This window comes from Protomyctophum parallelum (assembly GCF_964188405.1).
Source record: "Protomyctophum parallelum genome assembly, chromosome: 1".
NCBI classification, from domain to species: domain Eukaryota; kingdom Metazoa; phylum Chordata; class Actinopteri; order Myctophiformes; family Myctophidae; genus Protomyctophum; species Protomyctophum parallelum.
The window spans coordinates 41,157,946-41,176,401 of NC_139697.1; the positions used below are offsets into that span (position 1 = coordinate 41,157,946).

General features: G+C 42.2%; 1 protein-coding gene across 1 annotated transcript in view; it reads left to right on the top strand.

Annotated features, from left to right (window-relative positions):
• pvrl2l (PVR cell adhesion molecule related 2 like) overlaps positions 1–18,456 on the top strand; it is a gene marked incomplete at its 3' end in the record, with an annotated part of 205,882 nt that overhangs the window by 138,723 nt on the left and 48,703 nt on the right. The window contains exon 3 of the mRNA XM_083782012.1: positions 4,055–4,298. Within this exon, the coding sequence (XP_083638138.1) occupies positions 4,055–4,298 (244 nt within the window). The remainder of the gene's footprint in view (positions 1–4,054; positions 4,299–18,456) is intronic.

The window sequence follows — 18,456 nt, forward strand, 5'->3', positions numbered from 1 at the left end:
CACATTAATCAATTGCCTTAACCCATTCTGACCTGAGATCAGATTCACACGAGGTTTCCGCCGGACACACACTGGTCTGATGAACCCATTCTGACCTGAGATCAGATTCTAAAAATGTCAGTCGCTCTTTCGATTTTTCAAAAATAGCAGACCTACAAGCTCGTATCGCGCCACTCGGTGGCGCGATATGAGCTTGTAGATCTGCTATTTTTAAATAGCTAAAGCATAACATGATGCTGACACCAAAATGGGTGCCCGGTCAGAATGGGTTAAAGACACGCATAAAAACACATGCAGTGTACAGAATATTCTGTCTGTCATGGTCATGGAGCACTGTCACTGTGTGTGGGGACTTTCTAAAATCTTGTTTAAATATAAATACATTAATATTAAAACGTCGGAGGTCGGATTCATTTAGCGCTGCTGTCTCCGCTGTGCCTGTAAATACTGCACACGCGCGCGCACACACACAATAACGTCCAGGTCCAGTCCCCGGCAGCGACACTGCATCCACCGACACTGTCCCCGTTAACCTCACTTTATGTCCTAACTATTAATCGAAGTATAATTTTAACACTATCGATTTCACTGTTTAGTTTATGAATTAAACACATTGATTAAGTTCCCTGCTTCGATTGACAGCGCACTGTGAACGCAAACGCAGCAAATTAAATGTGCAAGAATGATGCAACTCCACCCCCCAATCGCCATCGAGTCTACCGAAGTAGAGGTGAGAATGCGACCTTAGTAACCCGAACTTCACAGATTAATATATATGATTGATGACCTATAATCGTGTATCACAGATGCAGCCTAGGCTATGACAATATTCAATATCATTGATTGATTGAAATATTTAACAGTTTGCAGAATTACAGTACATTTCAAGCACAACTCAATACAAAGACTGTTAACTGTGAGTGGACGACCCAATAAAGCATTACACTTGTTTACAAGAGGGTCCACCTTGTTCAATTCATCAAAACATTTAGAGACGTACAAATAGACACTTCTATATAGCCAAAGAACAGAACTGGAATTCATCATAAAAGAGGTAAAAAGGGAAAAGAAACATATACAGTGAGGGGAAGAAGGGGGTGGGGGGGGGGGGATTCAGTTTCGGGGGCCAGTTTTGAATTGCAGCCTTTCGAGTGCGGTTTTGAAGGAGTCAAGGGATTCGCATGTCTTAATGACTGTTGGTAGGGCGTTCCACATTTTGGTGGCATAGGAGCGAAAGGAATTTAGTCCCTTGTTTGTGCTGCATCTGGGTTGTACATGGTTTGTTGCACTCCCTCTGGTGTTGTGGTTGTGGACTTTGTGAAGTATTTATATGTGGGTATTTTGGTGGTGTATCGAATCTTGTGAACCAGACCCATTGCAAGATGCTGTACTCTGTCGTTGACCTTCAGCCATTCCAGCCTGTCAAAGTGGGAGGGGTGAGGTGGGTTCGGGGGGTGAGGCCAAGTAGTAGCCTGACCAGTGTGTTTTGGGAAGTCTGGAGCCTTGTTTTAAGGGCCTTTGAGGTGCTGTGGTACCAAGAGGTGCATGCATAGAAGAAGAACCTAGGTAGGTAATTTCATCTTTTCGTGTGATAATATTATCACCCACTCTAACCAAGAAGCCATCTGCCTTGCTGAGATTACTATTATCCAACGAGAATGGATTCAGTTTTTGTCATAATTACAGGGGAAAAGAATGTTGGGCCACAGTGTCAGCACCATGAATGTGGTCACTGGTGGTCAGCAAGTGTCAGGGTAATACAGGCATTGAAACATTTCGGTTTAGACCATAGAGAGACAATTTAACCAATTTAACCAGGGCTTTTTTGTTTTGTTTTGATATTTTTTTTACCGGTACTCCCTTTTCACCTCAATTTCGTCGTTCCCCACACACATTTCTGTGTGTCCCTGCTCTTGTATCATATTGACTCATCTGCCCACACTCCCTGCATGCTGACAGGTGCCACCCCCAGTCTGTAGGAATACGTGCAGTGACATTAAATCAGCCTCCCTGCCCGGCTTCCCTCCCCCGAACACGCATCGATGCCCTACAAAGCCCATGCACCACCATGGGTTTGAACCATAGACTGTAAAAAATATGGACAAAGCGTTCGCCGGGTCTAACATGGACGTAAAATGAAGCCTGTTATTCCTGCACTGTAAGTCGCCATCTTTCTAGATCCGTTTGGTACCAGCTGGCCATTGGCTGGCTCCGTTTTGGACCAGCTGGCCATTGGCTGCCCAGACAACGAGGCGGGACTTCCCCCCTTCTTCTCCGTTGGTTTTTATTTTGACTCGAGTGGGAGGGGAATCCCGATCATAGACTGTAACGGTAGCCACGCCCCTCAGAACATACGCGATGTTTTTTTTTCTCTTTATGGTCATTTTCTTAATTAATGGGACCATAATTTTCCAAAAAGAATATTATGACATTAGAAATGAGACTTTAAACTAGTGACTGGAAGAAGAAAGTATTCATGACCATGTTTATTAAGGTAATACAGTCTAGGTGAAGTTGGGCCAAAATACATGGGCCTCTATGGAGCTATGGGGCTTTTTGGGTCCAGTCCAGCGCCACAACAGGCCATTATATGAACTACCGATTTCAAATGAGGCTTCACGAAATATCTGGCTGACTGCCCCCCTGGTTTGAACCCACAATCGGCTCTGTGGTGGTGGGCAGGGACTTTACCACTGCACCACCCGAGCGCCTCATACCATGATTTCCAGTGGTGGAAAGTATCTAAGTACATTTACTTGAGTATGTCAAATTTTCTGTACTTTTACTCCACTACACTTTGTAATTTTTGATTATTATGACAAAACATACAGTAACCACTTCAGCCCTACATTTCGCGGCTATTTGAAAATAGCCGATGTCCAAGCTCACAATGCATGGCGATGCAACGCATTGTTCATTGAGCTTGTAGATCTGCTATTTTCAAAAGATTATATATTTGAAAATTTGAAACATTCTGCACAATAAATACTTTTATTTTTGGTACCCCTTTTGGTGTTAGCATTATGTTATGCTTTAGCTATTGAGAAATAGCAGATCTACAAGCTCATAGCGCGCCACCGAGTGGTGCGCTACGAGCTTGTAGGTCTGCTATTTTAGAAAAATCGAAGAATGACTGACATAGAAACATAGCTTTTTCAGAAAACTCATTTTCAAACAGACATTTTTAGAATCTGATCTCAGGTCAAAATGGACATTTTGAAGCCAGTACTTTTACTCAAGTACATTTTGAATTCTGGACTTTTACTTGTAATGGAGTTGTTCTATATTGCAGTATTGATACTTTTACTTAACTAAAACAATTGAGTAATTTTTACACCACTGATCATTTCTATCTAACAGTTGGTTAGTTATGCCCTTCACGATGTGTCACTGGAGAGTGAAATCTATCTAGCCATGTTGTCATGCTCTCTCTTCCTCACAGCAGTGTTTCAAATGTCTTTGTAAGTTTATATAATAACGTTTATTCAAAGAAAAACTAATTAAAGACAATACAGCGATGTGTTATTTTTAATGGTGGCAAATTGCAAATCTGAAAAAGGTCCGTAAGGGAATGTTCGAATGTATTCAGGTTTTTCATTTTGTCGTCTTGAATTGCTTCCGACATTTTTCCGCCATATGGGACATGCAATCGAACGGAAATAGAAACAGAAAGTATCATGAGAGTGCCAGAAACAGTTGAGGTACATAAGACAACATAACATAAGAGTACATAATTAGTTGCGTAGCCTAATAGTGCTGCACGATTCTTGCTCGAATGTGAATCTCGATTTTCCTCGAGAATGAGATCACGATTCTCACACGATTACATTTTTTCCCATGAAAATATTTATTTACAAAAAATTGGACGGCCAACAATGCTGCACGATTCTTCACCAAATGAGATTGCATAGGTGTCTGAATCTAGATCTCAATCATTTTTCGATTAATTGTGCAGCACTATAGCCTAATCAATGTTACATTCTTCACAGGTGTTATAAACCACTGATCATTGGTCGCAGGCAACCTAACACTGACTGTGTGTGTGTGTGTGTAGGTGTCATGGATATGGGAGCCCGTGGAAGGCCAGAGGGACAACATCGCCGTGTTCCACCCCATCTATGGCCAGAGTTTCCCAGACTCGCCCTTCAAGGACCGGGTGGTCTTCATCCAGGGCTCCCTGGAGAACCCCTCCATCCGCATCTCCAGACTGTCCATGGCAGACGCCGGACGCTACACCTGCGAGTACGCCACCTACCCTTCTGGAAATGAGCAGGGCACCACCAACCTCGTCATGCTTGGTAAGTCACGGTTACAGGAAAGAGAGATTAGGCGGAGACATGCAGCAAAGTCCATTCCTGGTCACCCCTTTTTTTTCCCCTCCGGTTGTCACGGAAATGGTCGGCGGCGTGACGTTAGGCCACAACGTCACGTCACCAAAGTATGGCGCACAAAGCACTGAACAATAATACTACAGGTAAATATCTCATACAGTAAGTATCCTATATTGCGAGTAAGTATTTGGAATCATAAGAAGGAGGTACCTAGCTAAAACAGTTACTGACTGATTCACAACTCCCTCCCCCCAACGCCTAAGGCAAGATACAGATCCTCTAAACTATAAGACGACCTCAAACGGAGCCTCTTACACAGTACAACCCACTGACAGCTCCCTGTCTTCACGGGAGATTGCTGAAATTCAAGCTCACAACGCTGTTGTGCATAGCAACGCATTGTGAGTTTGTAGATGTTAGCCTATTTTCGCACAATGTTCGCCTCTGACTCCATCTGTATTTTAGAGATTGTAACACAGAAAATCTTTCAACAATCATCATCATTATAGTGACAACTTCAATTTGAATTGCAGTTTAGGGACATCTTAACAGGCCCTACTGCATTTTTATACATTTGTTGTTGACGAATGTCTGTATGTGGATTCTATGAACTTCTGATCCACTCTACAACTTGAACATAAAAACAGCTATTCAACGTAGAACAATATACCGCATATGAAAGAAATATAGTTACAAAGCCTCACAGTCAAAAGTTTATCTAAAGTCCCTGCCCACGTGTCCCATGGTGTGATTGAACTCATCTCTGTTCAGTAAAGGTATAATAATAATATTTTTCTCTTGGAATCTTGGAATCTAAAGGAGCTTTACGGTACCTTTTCTATGCTCTATTTTTGCCGTCATTTAATATTCCGCATCTTATGAATTATGCATAGGTTTGATCCGCCAGAATTTGATAAGCGAAAGCATCGAGCCAGTTACTTCCTCGTTGATGGGACCCACAGTGGGTGTTGGTTACGGTGGCACATTTGTTTTGTATCCCTGCATACTTACACGTTGACTAATGCTGCATTTACTTAGGCATTCAGTGAGTGCAACTGCAACATTATTTGAGGTAAAACAGAGTGTTTGATATATGTAGAGTGCAAAAAAACGAACAGAATCTTCACGGGTAACCTTCAAAAATGCATTAACCAAACAATAAAAACAAAATCACAATTTGTGGGGAAGTGGATGTCCCTTTGTTTGATAATTTGTTTCCCTTCTTAATAGTGTTTCATGCTTAGTTTAGTAGGAATAATTTAAGGTGACCTTACCTTTTGAGGAAACGCATGCCACGATAGAGCTTCATAGGGGAGATAAAACAAGCGACAGACTCGTTGAGTTTGTTGACTTTACAGCAGACATCTAGCCTCATCTGCGTGACTTGCAAAACCATTATTAACCTTTGACATGTTTGCTGGAAATAGTAGAATATCTCTGAATATAAATGAACATTCATATAGCACATTTCCACAAAACAGTTCAAAGTGCTTTTCACAAAACATTAAGGTGAAAAAGAAACGCCTCATAGGACACTAAGGTAGGTAAGAAAACGAGATGAAAATTCAAGAATAATGTTGTAGTGCAGCGTAAGAAATGAATCGATAGCCTCAACAGAAAAGTCTTCAGCTCTGATATAGCAGAACTGAGAGCTGGAGCAGACCTGCAGTTATCTTAGAGTAAAACTGAACGCTGCTTCTGCACGTTTAGTTTAGACTCTGGGGACCGAAAGCAGACCTGTCCCAGATGGCCTGAGATGCCTGAGTGGTTCATGATATACGTTTGCCTCCATCAATCAGAGTGTGAAACATATCAGACTGAGTGGCAGTGTAAAAATCGGATGGGGGCGCACTACAAATCCAGAATAAACCTATAATATATGTTTTTCCTCTTCACCAACAGAGAGTTTGAAAATTGTTAGTGTTATTTTCCACACTCGTTATCAGATCAAAGGCGTTCACGGATAAAGTGCTCTTATCTTAATTCTTAAACCCAGTGCAAGGCGCAGAGCAAGTGTCATTGCTAGGTGCTACTTAAAGAGTGCATTATTCAGATATGTGCCTCCATATCTGACGCACATTGATCTGAATTCACCGAGCGTCACTTTCAACACATCACTCACCTTCAATATGGAAGATAAAATTCCTGAGAGACTCATCATTAGAATATGATGAATAGCTAATAAGAATAAGATAAAGTTTGAGAGAGAGAGAGAGAGAGAGAGAGTCTGCAAGAGTCTTGTTTTTTATAAGTAAGTAAATTATTACTATAACAGATTTGTTCACCCCTCAGGTCTTTTAAGTATTCCTTGAACCCATGCCCTCGTAGTTTTATTCATCTGTAGGCAATCTTTGCAACGGAAAACAGCAGTGACATTATCGATTTTGGGGCCGACATATAGCCACTGTTTGCAGAATCTTCATTCATCAGTATGGATGCTCACATCCTTATTAGAGTTATCTTTCTTGGTGTGGAACTGTGGATGGCATTGAACATTTCCATGTGTCTTGGCTGTCTTGGTTTATTATGAATTGAAGTGCAGTAGACAGAGCATAGCTGTTCGTAATGCTTTAATAGGTGGTTATAATAAAGAGAATGCACATGCAATTATTACAGAAGTGCCGTTTGAGAACTTCACACGTCCTGCCATTGGCAATTCAGTAGATTGTCAGTCCCTTGTCAGAAACAGAACATCGTCAGTGAGAAAGGGGGGCATTTGTCATGGTGTTATAATGTAAATGTTTTGCAGATTTCCTGAATAGATAAGAGTTCCTCTGGATTGGTACTTTTTTGTAACTTAAATGTATTAGTGAGTACTGAGTATTTTTTATGGGTTTTTAAGGGGCACTACCCCTCCAATGTCTGGCTATAAGACATGAAGTCATGTGGCAGCTACTGTAAGTCTATGGACTTTTAATGTTTGTCTTATTCAAGGGAACCCCCCCCCCCCCCCCCCCCCCCCCAAAAAAAAAAAAACAGACCCCCGGAAATCAGCATGCCCCTTGTGACGTCATTTGAAAGCCACACTGGGCGGCCCTCATTTGTACTTTTCAGTAGCAAAGCAGTAGAATTTGCAAGGCTAATCAGTGAATAAAATCTGCAGGGAAAACATGCTTTTTCAGAAAACCTTCAGGAAAAGATCAGGAAAGAGTTGGAGTGGCACATCTGTAACTGATAAGGTATAGCTGATATCTTTTAAACAGAAATGAGACGCATTACAGAACAGAAATCATGATTCTGAACTGTACGAGCAAATATGCAGCTGAGGGTATGCGATCCAGGACTGTATTTTTCTTATTTATTTTCTCCTTTTAATTTTTTTCTGTGAGTGGAGAGTTTGTTTTCCCAATTTCCTAGCATCATGGTATTGCTTTTGGCATTGTGCATCAACGATGCCAGCCAGAAGATGAGGACACACTTTCCGTCACCTCCTCCCATGTTTGCTTTCATTTTAATATTAATGCGCAAGGTGCAAGTGCACCCTGGCTCCTAAAGGGAATGGCAGATGACACTCTTATTGGTTTAATCCAGCCAGCCAATAACACTCAAATGAATTGAGAGATTAGTCAGATTACATATAACCCCTTTGTGCCTTGCACTTTACTTTGTGCTCAGATTATGTTCCGTCTAAACTAGCTAAATTGGACAAGCCCCCAATGGACTTGCGCTGTGTACTTTAGACCTTGCCCCACCTTGTGCCATGTACTTTAGACCTTGCCCCACCTTGTGCCATGTGCCATTCTGACCTGAGATCAGATTCTAAAAGTGTCTTCGATTTTTCAAAAATAGCAGACCTACAAGCTCGTATCGCGCCACTCGGTGGCGCGATATGAGCTTGTAGATCTGCTATTTTTCAATAGCTAAAGCATAACATGATGCCAACACCAAAATGGGTGCCCGTTCAGAATGGGTTAACCTCTTAAACCTGTTGTGAGCTTCTAGAATGGCAATTTTAGCTGAACATTCACCTATCTTCGCCAAATTGTTCACCTATTCTGTCATGCCCCGAAAAATGGAAACTGTTATTCTTGCGATTAAAGACTTGACTGTGAAAAAGGAGAAAGCAGAGGCAAAGGAGGAGACGAATATCTTGATATGAGCTCATGAATATTGTCAAATAAGTCTGACCTTCAGTATTAAATAACCACATAGCAGGTGTTCAAAAGTTAAGAATAACCTGTGTTATATAACCTGTTAGAACTTTAACTTTTCATATTATGTTATTTTTAAATGAAGTCAAGAGAGCTTATATTCTCATCTCAAGGTCTTTGATCTCTCTATCTTTATATTTGGTAGTAGTTTTATTGATGAAAAGGTGCTGTCAGGGTCAGTCGAATAGTTTCCGTACTGTAACGATGTTCCTTCTGCAGAGGAGGTTCTCAAGGACAATGAAACTAGTTCAGATTGAATTATTACAGCAGGCAAAGGGTTCAAGCTGTCTGCCTTTATTTATGTATAGCTAAGCGACACAATTATGGCTGACATGATAAGGCTGATTGTTTTCGCTCAGTATTGTTTTGTAACTATAGGATGATTGTGATGATAATGAGGTGTTTGGTCGGAAAACAGGTGTTTTAATCATTGTGTTTGTGTTACTGACTTTGTTACTCATTATCGGTGTCATGTAATGTCCTCTGTGGGTTTTTCTGTCGCGGCTTGTCGCCCCGTGAGGCTGAGGCATGGGTGAGATGGGCTTGATGGAGACCCATTCTGACCTGAGATCAGATTCATACGAGGTTTCCGCCGGACACACACTGGTCTGATGAACCCATTCTGACCTGAGATCAGATTCTAAAAATGTTCAGTCGCTCTTCGATTTTTCAAAAATAGCAGACCTACAAGCTCGTATCGCGCCACTCGGTGGCGCGATATGAGCTTGTAGATCTGCTATTTTTAAATAGCTAAAGCATAACATGATGCCGACACCAAAATGGGTGCCCGGTCAGAATGGGTTAATTAACTGCCAAGATTCAGTTTACATAACTGTGAAACAAAATCTAAAGTTTTGATTGTTTTTTTAATAATTGTTGCCGACTTGCCGCCCAGTGTTTACCTAATTAAAACTGGGTTATGCTACGATGATAAAAGAAAATAATAAACTCATTTTCACCGTTGACAGTTTCTGAGGACCAAACTATTTTAGATTATAGACATTTTAGATCTTAGTGTGTGAGTGCATATTAAAATATATCTAATGCTAATGTAATGACAATTTTCACCAAGCACATTTTCCAAAGGTTAAAAGGTTAAAAGGTTAATATAGCGTTCCTATTCTGATCTTGTTATAATATACAACCAGTAAAACGCCTGAGGGCGAGAATCCGCCTGGGTGGCAGACTGCTGGGCGAGCGCTGGCGCTTTGATCAACATATCCGCCTGGGTTACAGCATATCCGCCTGGGTGACAGCAGACTGCTGGGCGAGCACTGGCGCTTTGGCATGGGGGGTCAGATCAACATATGGAATGAATTCTGTACTGGCCATATATGGAGCCTGTCTTGAGTTTAAAGGGTTTGATGAGGTCAGATCAACATATGGAATGTCAGAACCGGTCAGCTCCATATATGGAGATCTAAGGGTGGCAGCGGGGCAGTGTCTTGAGTGTAAAGGGTTTGATGAGGGCACAGGTAGGGCTGGGCCTTAATTTTCGAGCCTGTTGAGAACTCTACTTTTGCATTTGCATTTGTGGTTTGACTTTCCAGGTATACTCATTCATAAATGTGATTTTGACTGGCATTTGTGGTTGTGATTTAAGCAGTTGTGATGGTGGTTGTGAACTGGATTCAAAATCCGCCAGGACCTTTAATTTGGCATCGGATTCAGCCAGGCTGATATCCAGTTAAAAATTTTCCCCATTCTGTCTCGTATTTTAGTCTGCTCCATATCCATGTTAGCCTGTTCCATTTCAAGAGCCTGCTTTGCCTTTAACATCGATGCCCTTATAAGGAGCGCAGCCTTATCTGCCTCAGCCCTGTGTCGGGCTGAAGTAACTGAAGATGTGTCAGATTTAGTTGATTTTGCTTTTGATCGTTTTGACTCATTTGACACAGTTGAGATGCTGTCATGGGGTTCCACAGTCATTTGTTGTTTTTGTTCATTTTCCCACATTTCCACTTCCTTCAAGAACTCATGAAACGCTGATATTTTTGGTTCATACCATGCACCATTATCCTCCTGTTTTGTCTCGCCAGACAGGAGATTTTGAACCAACTCATGACAGTGAACGAATTCATCCGGTGACATTTTAAATGAGTCAACATCATCATGAACCTCTTTCACATTTCCACCAGGTAGGCCAGCAAAGTTTGAACCTCTCTCATTTTGCGAGTGCAAACCCCAAGTTTCCCTCTGCGTGTTGCATTTAATATCATCCTCCACCGCAGCGGGGTCAACAGAAACATCCTCATCCATTGTTAAATAATGAACGTTCTCCACACAGTTTGAGTTCGATCAAAGACTTTATTTGAGAACTTCCCTTTGATGTATATGCAAAGCATTCCTTCATTCATTTCATTTTTCTTTTCATTTCGTTTCAAGCATCCATTTTATCCCAACAACGTCAGCGCAGCATTTATTTGTCGTTCCAATTAACGTCAGCGCATCCATTTCACAACAGCGCATCAGTGTGCAACATTTGCTTTTCGTTTTATTCATTCCAATAAAGCAACAGCGCATCGGCGCGTCATTTCATTCATAAGTTGAGCTCCTTTGTTTGGCTATTATAGCCTAGGGCTAGGCTACTACTCACGGCCCGTTGGGGAAACAACTTCAAGTCCAAGGTGAGGTTGTCGTCAATGTCGCCGTTTCCAAGCCGCTTTGCAGTCGATAATGTTGCCGTCCTGTTCTACCGCACCGTGCAGAGTTTGTTGACTACCGTAATATCGTGGCCTTTCTTAACAAACAAATAAGGCCACTGTTTGGTCGGGGTGGTGTTGCAGTCTATTATTGCTGTGTAACTCGTGTCGTGTCTTTTCTTCAGAGATCAGATAATTCAGTTGCATCAAACAAACATTTATTTCTCCGTCACATAACTTAAACTTGAGTATTTCTAATAAAAACCAAAAGGAGCCCGCATGAGCGCGGTCAACAAACCGTGACACTTCTCCGTCTGTGTTGTCACATTCTATATCACCCAGCGGGACACAGTCACCTGTGTCAGGTGTCCTGCACCGTCCTTTCTCAAACCTCCATTCAGCACATCAAATTCAGATAATTATAATAATTTAATGCGAAAATAAACTATCCATAAAGCAGGCAATAATAATGAGAATAAATACAAATCATCATGAATAGAAAATGGCTCAGGGCTGGACTGGGACAAAAAAATCACCACAATCAGCGCGCAGACTCTACCGCCCCACGTGGGACGTGACCCCCATGGACCGCGAGCCACACGAGAGGCAGCGAAGTTGCACAAACCAAAAAAAGAAAAGTCCTCCACACGGAGCTGGCTTGCACTGCAGCCTGCACCGGCTTAACCCATTCTGACCTGAGATCAGATTCTAAAAATGTCTATTACATCCTGACAGTTTCATTATTAACCCATTCTGACCTGAGATCAGATTATAGAAATGTCAGTCGCTCTTCGATTTTTCAAAAATAGCAGACCTACAAGCTCGTATCGGGCCACTCGGTGGCGCGATATGAGCTTGTAGATCCCCCCCCCACCCCTCCCACCCTCGCTGTGTGTTCTGTGTTTGTTGTGGTGGAAAACAGAGAGAGGAGAGCAATAATGCCTGGGTTTCTACTTATCTGCTATTTTCAGCAACAGCTTCCCCCACAATACGGACACTGGGCTTTAAGTGGTTAAAGATTATTAAAGATTATCTTTAATTGGTTAAAGATTATTAAAAATAATCTTTAAACAGGCCAATGTGGAGAGGAAGGTTCAGTAGGGGGAAAGGCATGCAACACAGGTCTCAAGCTGGAATGGAGCCGGGGGGATGTTGCGGTGGACCCACTATCCATTCCAACAACCTAACTAAGAGTGTTTGCAGGTGTTTGCATTGTGATCACCTAATTTGGTATCGCCGCTGCTTTTGATCTGGGGATTTAATTCCCACAGTCCCCCCACTATAAATGTATGTGCTCCCATTACGCTGAGCCACTGTGCAATCACTGTGCAGTGAGCACAAAGCTAAACTTAGGAAGAATAACAAATGATGAACAACAATTACGAGGAATTCATTACGGAGTCCCAGTTGTCGTGGTTATTACAGTCCAAGGAAATGGAAAGTGTTTTTTAAATTGCTTTCATGTCTTTCCCTCTTGGGCCCGTAATATTTCTTTTTATCCTCCTTTAATTTCAAACTCAAATTAAACCTTCACAGGACAAAAAAAAAGAAAAGAAAAACAATGGCAAAAGAAAACCCAGGAACACACAGGAGATGCAGAACTTGGCCGTCTCATAAAGGAAAAACATGGTCTTTTTTGGCTGGCTAGCAGATGGTTGTTAAGCAGAGCCCACTAAACTACTTCTGCTGGCACAGAACAAAGTTTGACTGGGATATACCTATATGAACATCTGTGGCTCCTGCTGCATTGCCAAGCTATGCCAAGCCAAGCTTACTGGTATAGACACATTCTAGACAGGTGTATATAAAAGGTGCACACTTTTGGAAAGAGTAGGCCTACAATAATACAGCACATGGCAGAGAAACCTATTGTTTTTACCCTACTGGATATAGAATCACATGGAGCCAATCACATTACTTTTTTATTGGATCCAGAACCACTGCAGAGCCAATCATATTACTTATTATTGGATACAGAACCAGCAGAATCCCAAACATTTCACAACTCAAGTGTGAATGCATAATCGTGACAGCCAATGATATTGCGCCTTATTGGATCCCAAACTATAGTGTCGGCCAATCTCATTATCGTTTATTGGACTGTGACTAAAGATTCACTCACTTGGCAGTGAATGATATCATAACCTCTTGGATCGGGACAACACAACATTACTGGTAACCAATTGTGTTGCGCCTTACTTGATACACTGTAAACACGCAGCCAGCAGTACAGGAATGTGATACCATCGTCCGCTTGTAATGATCCGTCCTCGACACTCAGAATGTTTAATTTGGGTCTAATAGCAAGGCAGCAGTGGCATACTACCATGCCACTGCATAGAGCACCAGGTTACTGGTCTGAACCACAGGATCAACTGGGAGAATATACCCTGGGAAAGGAAAAACCAATAACACTGTCCCCTACATGTGCCCTTGAGCAAGGCACATGACCTCCCAACAGTTTCAGCGGATCTGCAATTAGACTGCGGTTAAAAAGCAGCCAGGTGTGATCATGTGTAGGCGGTGTGACTGCAGAGTGTAGGTGTTGAGAAAATATGGACGGAATAATTAACGTTGTTAAATTGTGGAAATAGTCATTATACGTAATCCTTTGCTGGATTGGGTTCTATATTATCAAGGCTCTAACACACATTGGATACTCAATGTGTTTTTGTTTAAAAAAATTATAAACACACATCATTCAAATAAATACCGCCCCATGCCTCTCCAGGAGTCTTGGCACGCTTGTTTACCATACCAGTGGTCTGGCATGGCATGTTTAACCCATTTACAATGACTCATGGTTGACTTGACATTACTGCTGTCCATTTTAATGTGGTTTGTTTGATTTCTATGCATGCAATTTTTTCATCAAAGCTATTTTACTGATGCATTATAATGCAATTTGAAAGTTTACAATATTTGGCTTAAGCTGTGAATAGAATATCGCGTGTGCATATCAATGCCAATTATAGTAAAGCTTAATATCAACAACACAAGCTGAAGCTCTACCTAACTGCACTCTTGTAACGGCACACGTGCCAATAATTCTGGAAGGACCCTGTGCACAGTAAACCCTGAGGGTAACTTAAAACGCAAATAACTAACTATGCCCTGCTGTGCAACCATCTGTTTCTGTGAATTGAACCACATCTTTTCTATTCTTCCTGTTATTGTCTTGGCAGTAACGGATGTGACAAGGTTAAAATTAAGAATTGCTTTTTGCAGCACGGCGCCCATTCATGATATTTGTAAGTGGACAGAACGTCTGAGCTAAGCCTGAGCAGGGATTAGGGCAACCATGGTGTTTACTCTCAGCACTGTAAAATCAATATACATGCACACTATAGAGAGTGGAGACGAATGGGGCTTTGATTGGATTGATAAAAACAAATAACCTATTTGACAGACAGACAGACACGTCTGTCGCTCTCCGGAAGGTGTGAGACACTTGTCAACGGAATATCAGACTCACAATCAAAATTGGAAAGAAGTCGACGTCCAGATCAAGTAAAAGTTCAAAAGTGTTGAGAACACAATCACTAGTTTATTACAAGACCGGTCCTGGAGCAGCACAACACCGGAGTATTATGACAACTCCCAATTACAGGTTTCCATCCTCTCTTATACAATTCGAGAGGGTTCCAAAAGAATAAAAATACACATGGTTGAAAATGCAACAAGACACTCCTTTAACACATAGCCTTATATGGTTCAACACATGTCCTTGTATGCTGTTATTCTAGTCTGCTAGTCTAAACACAAATAGGTATTTGACTGCTGGTAACGGGTGGAAGAGTATTTTCTCTGTCAACAGTTAGCTCACATAGACTGAAATGTCATTTTCCCATTACACACCACACTCAACAATACAAATGAGCTATCAAAGCACACCTGGGCTTCATAATACCTCAGCAGTGCCGCAGGTTGATCACCCCCATGCCACAGGCGTGAATCTATTCTACGTCCGAGCATGGACATGGTAACGCCCCGCCTGCCTCTGATTGGCCTACCGACACTGCCCGCCTTACCAGACCTCCGAGGTGGATAGCTAAGGTGGAGATGGTGGATGGTCTGATGACACTGACGCGAGGTTACTCTGTGGTCGGAAATAATATCAATTGAAGTTGTCAGCGGTGGACTGGCCACAGGACGTACAGTACCAGCCATATGCCTGGTGGGCGGTCGACCCTCTAGTGGGCCGGTCTGGGCCAAATGTTAAATTAGTTGTCTGTTGGTTGTGTATCATTTATGTTGTACCGTAAATGTGCTGGTGTTAAGGACTTGTATTTCAAATATTTGTATGGGCCTCGACCCGAAAAGGCAGTAGCTGCGCGCTGGTTGTGGTGGTCCAGCCCTTTGCTCACTCTGGCAGCTAGCCAGCCGTCACTGGGAGCTCCCCTGTGACTTCAAATGACTTTGAACTAACTCACTTTTGGCATCTCTGGCCTGATGACAGTAAAGTGAGATTCATGATGTTAGCCTATGATTATTTGAAGAAATGTATATTAGGCTATGAAATCTGGTCAAAACCAGGTATACTTACGACTGATGGCTTATTTTGTGGCGTGTGTGTGTGTGTGTGTGTGTGTGTGTGTGTGTGTGTGTGTGTGTGTGTGTGTGTGTGTGTGTGTGTGTGTGTGTGTGTGTGTGTGTGTGTGTGTGTGTGTGTGTGTGTGTGTGTGTGTGTGTGTGTGTGTGTGTGTGTGTGTGAACACAAATCGTGTTAACACAAATCGAGCCATACACGTCTAAATACGGTTAAGAAAACCTCTCGCGTTTATGCCATCCCCGCGTTTGAACGTTTAACACTAGCAGGTCTAAACAATGAATCCAAGTAACTGCCGGTGAGGTATGTGGAAGTGCATTTTAGATAATTGTGGTGGTGATGCGTCACATAACTTGACCTATCCTATGGTATATAAACCGTGCTGCTGCAGCTTCTGCTGTTAGAATGAGATGCGGACCTCTGCTGGCACAATCAATCAAATATATATTAATTTGAAACCCGTTACGAAACCCTTAGCCCCTTACCCATACACGTGTAGCCTGTTTCCCCCTCTCTATAAAAATGACAACATGACAAAATGACAATATATAACTCTAATGTCGTATTTCGTCTGACTCTGAGCAATGAGTCTGGCTCTGGCTGTTACAATAACACGTGGTATTTTATTGGCTCAAAAAAAAGTCGGACAGTGTTTTAAATTAGGCTACTACAACCCACATCTAAATGTTGTCTGTTGTTGTGTCAGTGAATGGGATCTCAGGAAAAAGACACTCAACTTCAGAAATAATGTCAAATCTGCTCACTTTTTTGTGAGCGGAAGATGTCCGAGACAGTCCGACTCACTCACACAGTTGATTTGATTGACACCCGAACAGTAACACGTTGACATGTCAATCTTTCCTTAATAAAACTATAGAGTCTAGTTTTATCCGTTACCAAACTGTGTTGGCCGTGCACCCCCTGTTACCGCCTGACCGAGCTGACGCACCCTCAACGCCCAGTATTGTAATTGTTATTTGGTCCAAAATGATTTATATATATATATAATCCGTTAATCACACAATCAAAGACCAAATATTTTGCAGGCAGCTGGTGTTAATTACCTCACGTTGCGCAAGGGTATTCAATCAATAGCGCTCACACCGTCACTATAATTATAGTTTGGTAAACTGAAAAGAAAAAGGAAAAAAAAGTTGAGTTGTCCTGTCTTGAGTTGAAATGGTGCCAGCTGCCTTGAATTAGTTGGAATGTAACATTTAGAAGACGATGGCAAGTCGTCAACCCCCTGCGGCTGGTGGGAGAGGTGTGAAGATCATTTGAAGAGATGGGGGAAGAGAGTGGCCAATGGACCATTTGCAGACCGCGGCCATGTTTCCATCAGAGTTTGGAAGCACTCGTTTTCAGTAAATGTCCTGCTGCCTCCTGCATTATGTGCAAATTCTAAACCGGTGGTACGCAGGGCAATTGAGTGATGTCTAACGAGCACTTCCAAACTCCAGCACTTAGAAAAATAATCACCTGCAAGGACACAAAGTAGCTCATAACATGTCTACAGTGGATTTTTATGAAACAAACACTTTGAGGATAGAAAGAGAATAATTCAACCTTTTCTTACAGCTGCAATGTTGGTGAGTTTGACGTTGTGTAATACAATCAGATAGAACTTTTCTGTTTGGATGAATAGGCTGCCAATGGGAAGTTGCACCTACGTAGGTTGCACGTTGCCATTAACTTATGGTAAGATGGCCATATCGTCCATGGAATTCCCCCAGTGCCTTGACTTTGTTTCTTAACAGGGAGCAATAATGCCTCAGTGTTTACTTCAGTATTATTCCCATTTTAATGGCTTTAATGGCATTTTAATTTTAATGAGCTTATTCTGGACAAGTAAAACTATACAGCTGTCTGACCATCAGGTTAGCATAATTGTTTCTGTTGCAAAGCAGGCACTATAAATTCTGCAGATCTTTGGTTCTGTGTCAGCAATTTATTTGAGAATTTTCTCTTTTGTTTTTAAATGGCCTGGTATACTCTGTAGTGCGGAGGGTCAGGTTTGGGGAAGATTGCTGAAATGTTAAAGTCACAATATACGTACAAACATCCCCCTTGGCTCCAAGTTTCTCGTTAATCTTACCCTGCTGCGTGTTTATGCACCCAGGATTTAATCTCACCTTGCTATTTATGCACCCAGGATTTAGGCTTTTTCTAAAGTGTCTCGACTCCATATCATCCAAGCGTGGCTCAGGTGCACAAAGCTATTATTCAAATGTTTCTGCCACAGTCACTATGGCGGCATGGTATTACCGGGGGGCGGGGGGGGGGGGATTGGCGGGGCTCTGTTTATTCGACTGTGCAACCGAGGCACCCGCCGTGTGCTCTAATTGCTTGCTCAGAATCCCCGGGATCCACATGTGACGAGAAGCAGCAGCCGGCTCAATTTGATGCGGTGTCACGGAACACATCAGGCCCCGATACAACCCACCTTGTTAGAGCTCCCAAATCGATCCAACCCCTCTGCTCTGCTTAGCTCTGCTGTCTTAGTTCTTCTCTTCTCTTCTCTTCTCTTCTCTTCTCTTCTCTTCTCTTCTCTTCTCTTCTCTTCTCTTCTCTTCTCTTCTCTTCTCTTCTCTTCTCTTCTCTTCTCTTCTCTTCTCTTCTCTTCTCTTTAGTGTCCACTACTCTTTTATCTTCTGCTCTCCCCTTGCCAACTGAGTTATCTCTCCTGTCTTTACAGTTACTTTTAATTTAAACTCACCCCACCATCCCAGCTCCCGTCTCTCAGATTCTCCCTCACGGTCCAGAGACACACCATGCATTTGCTC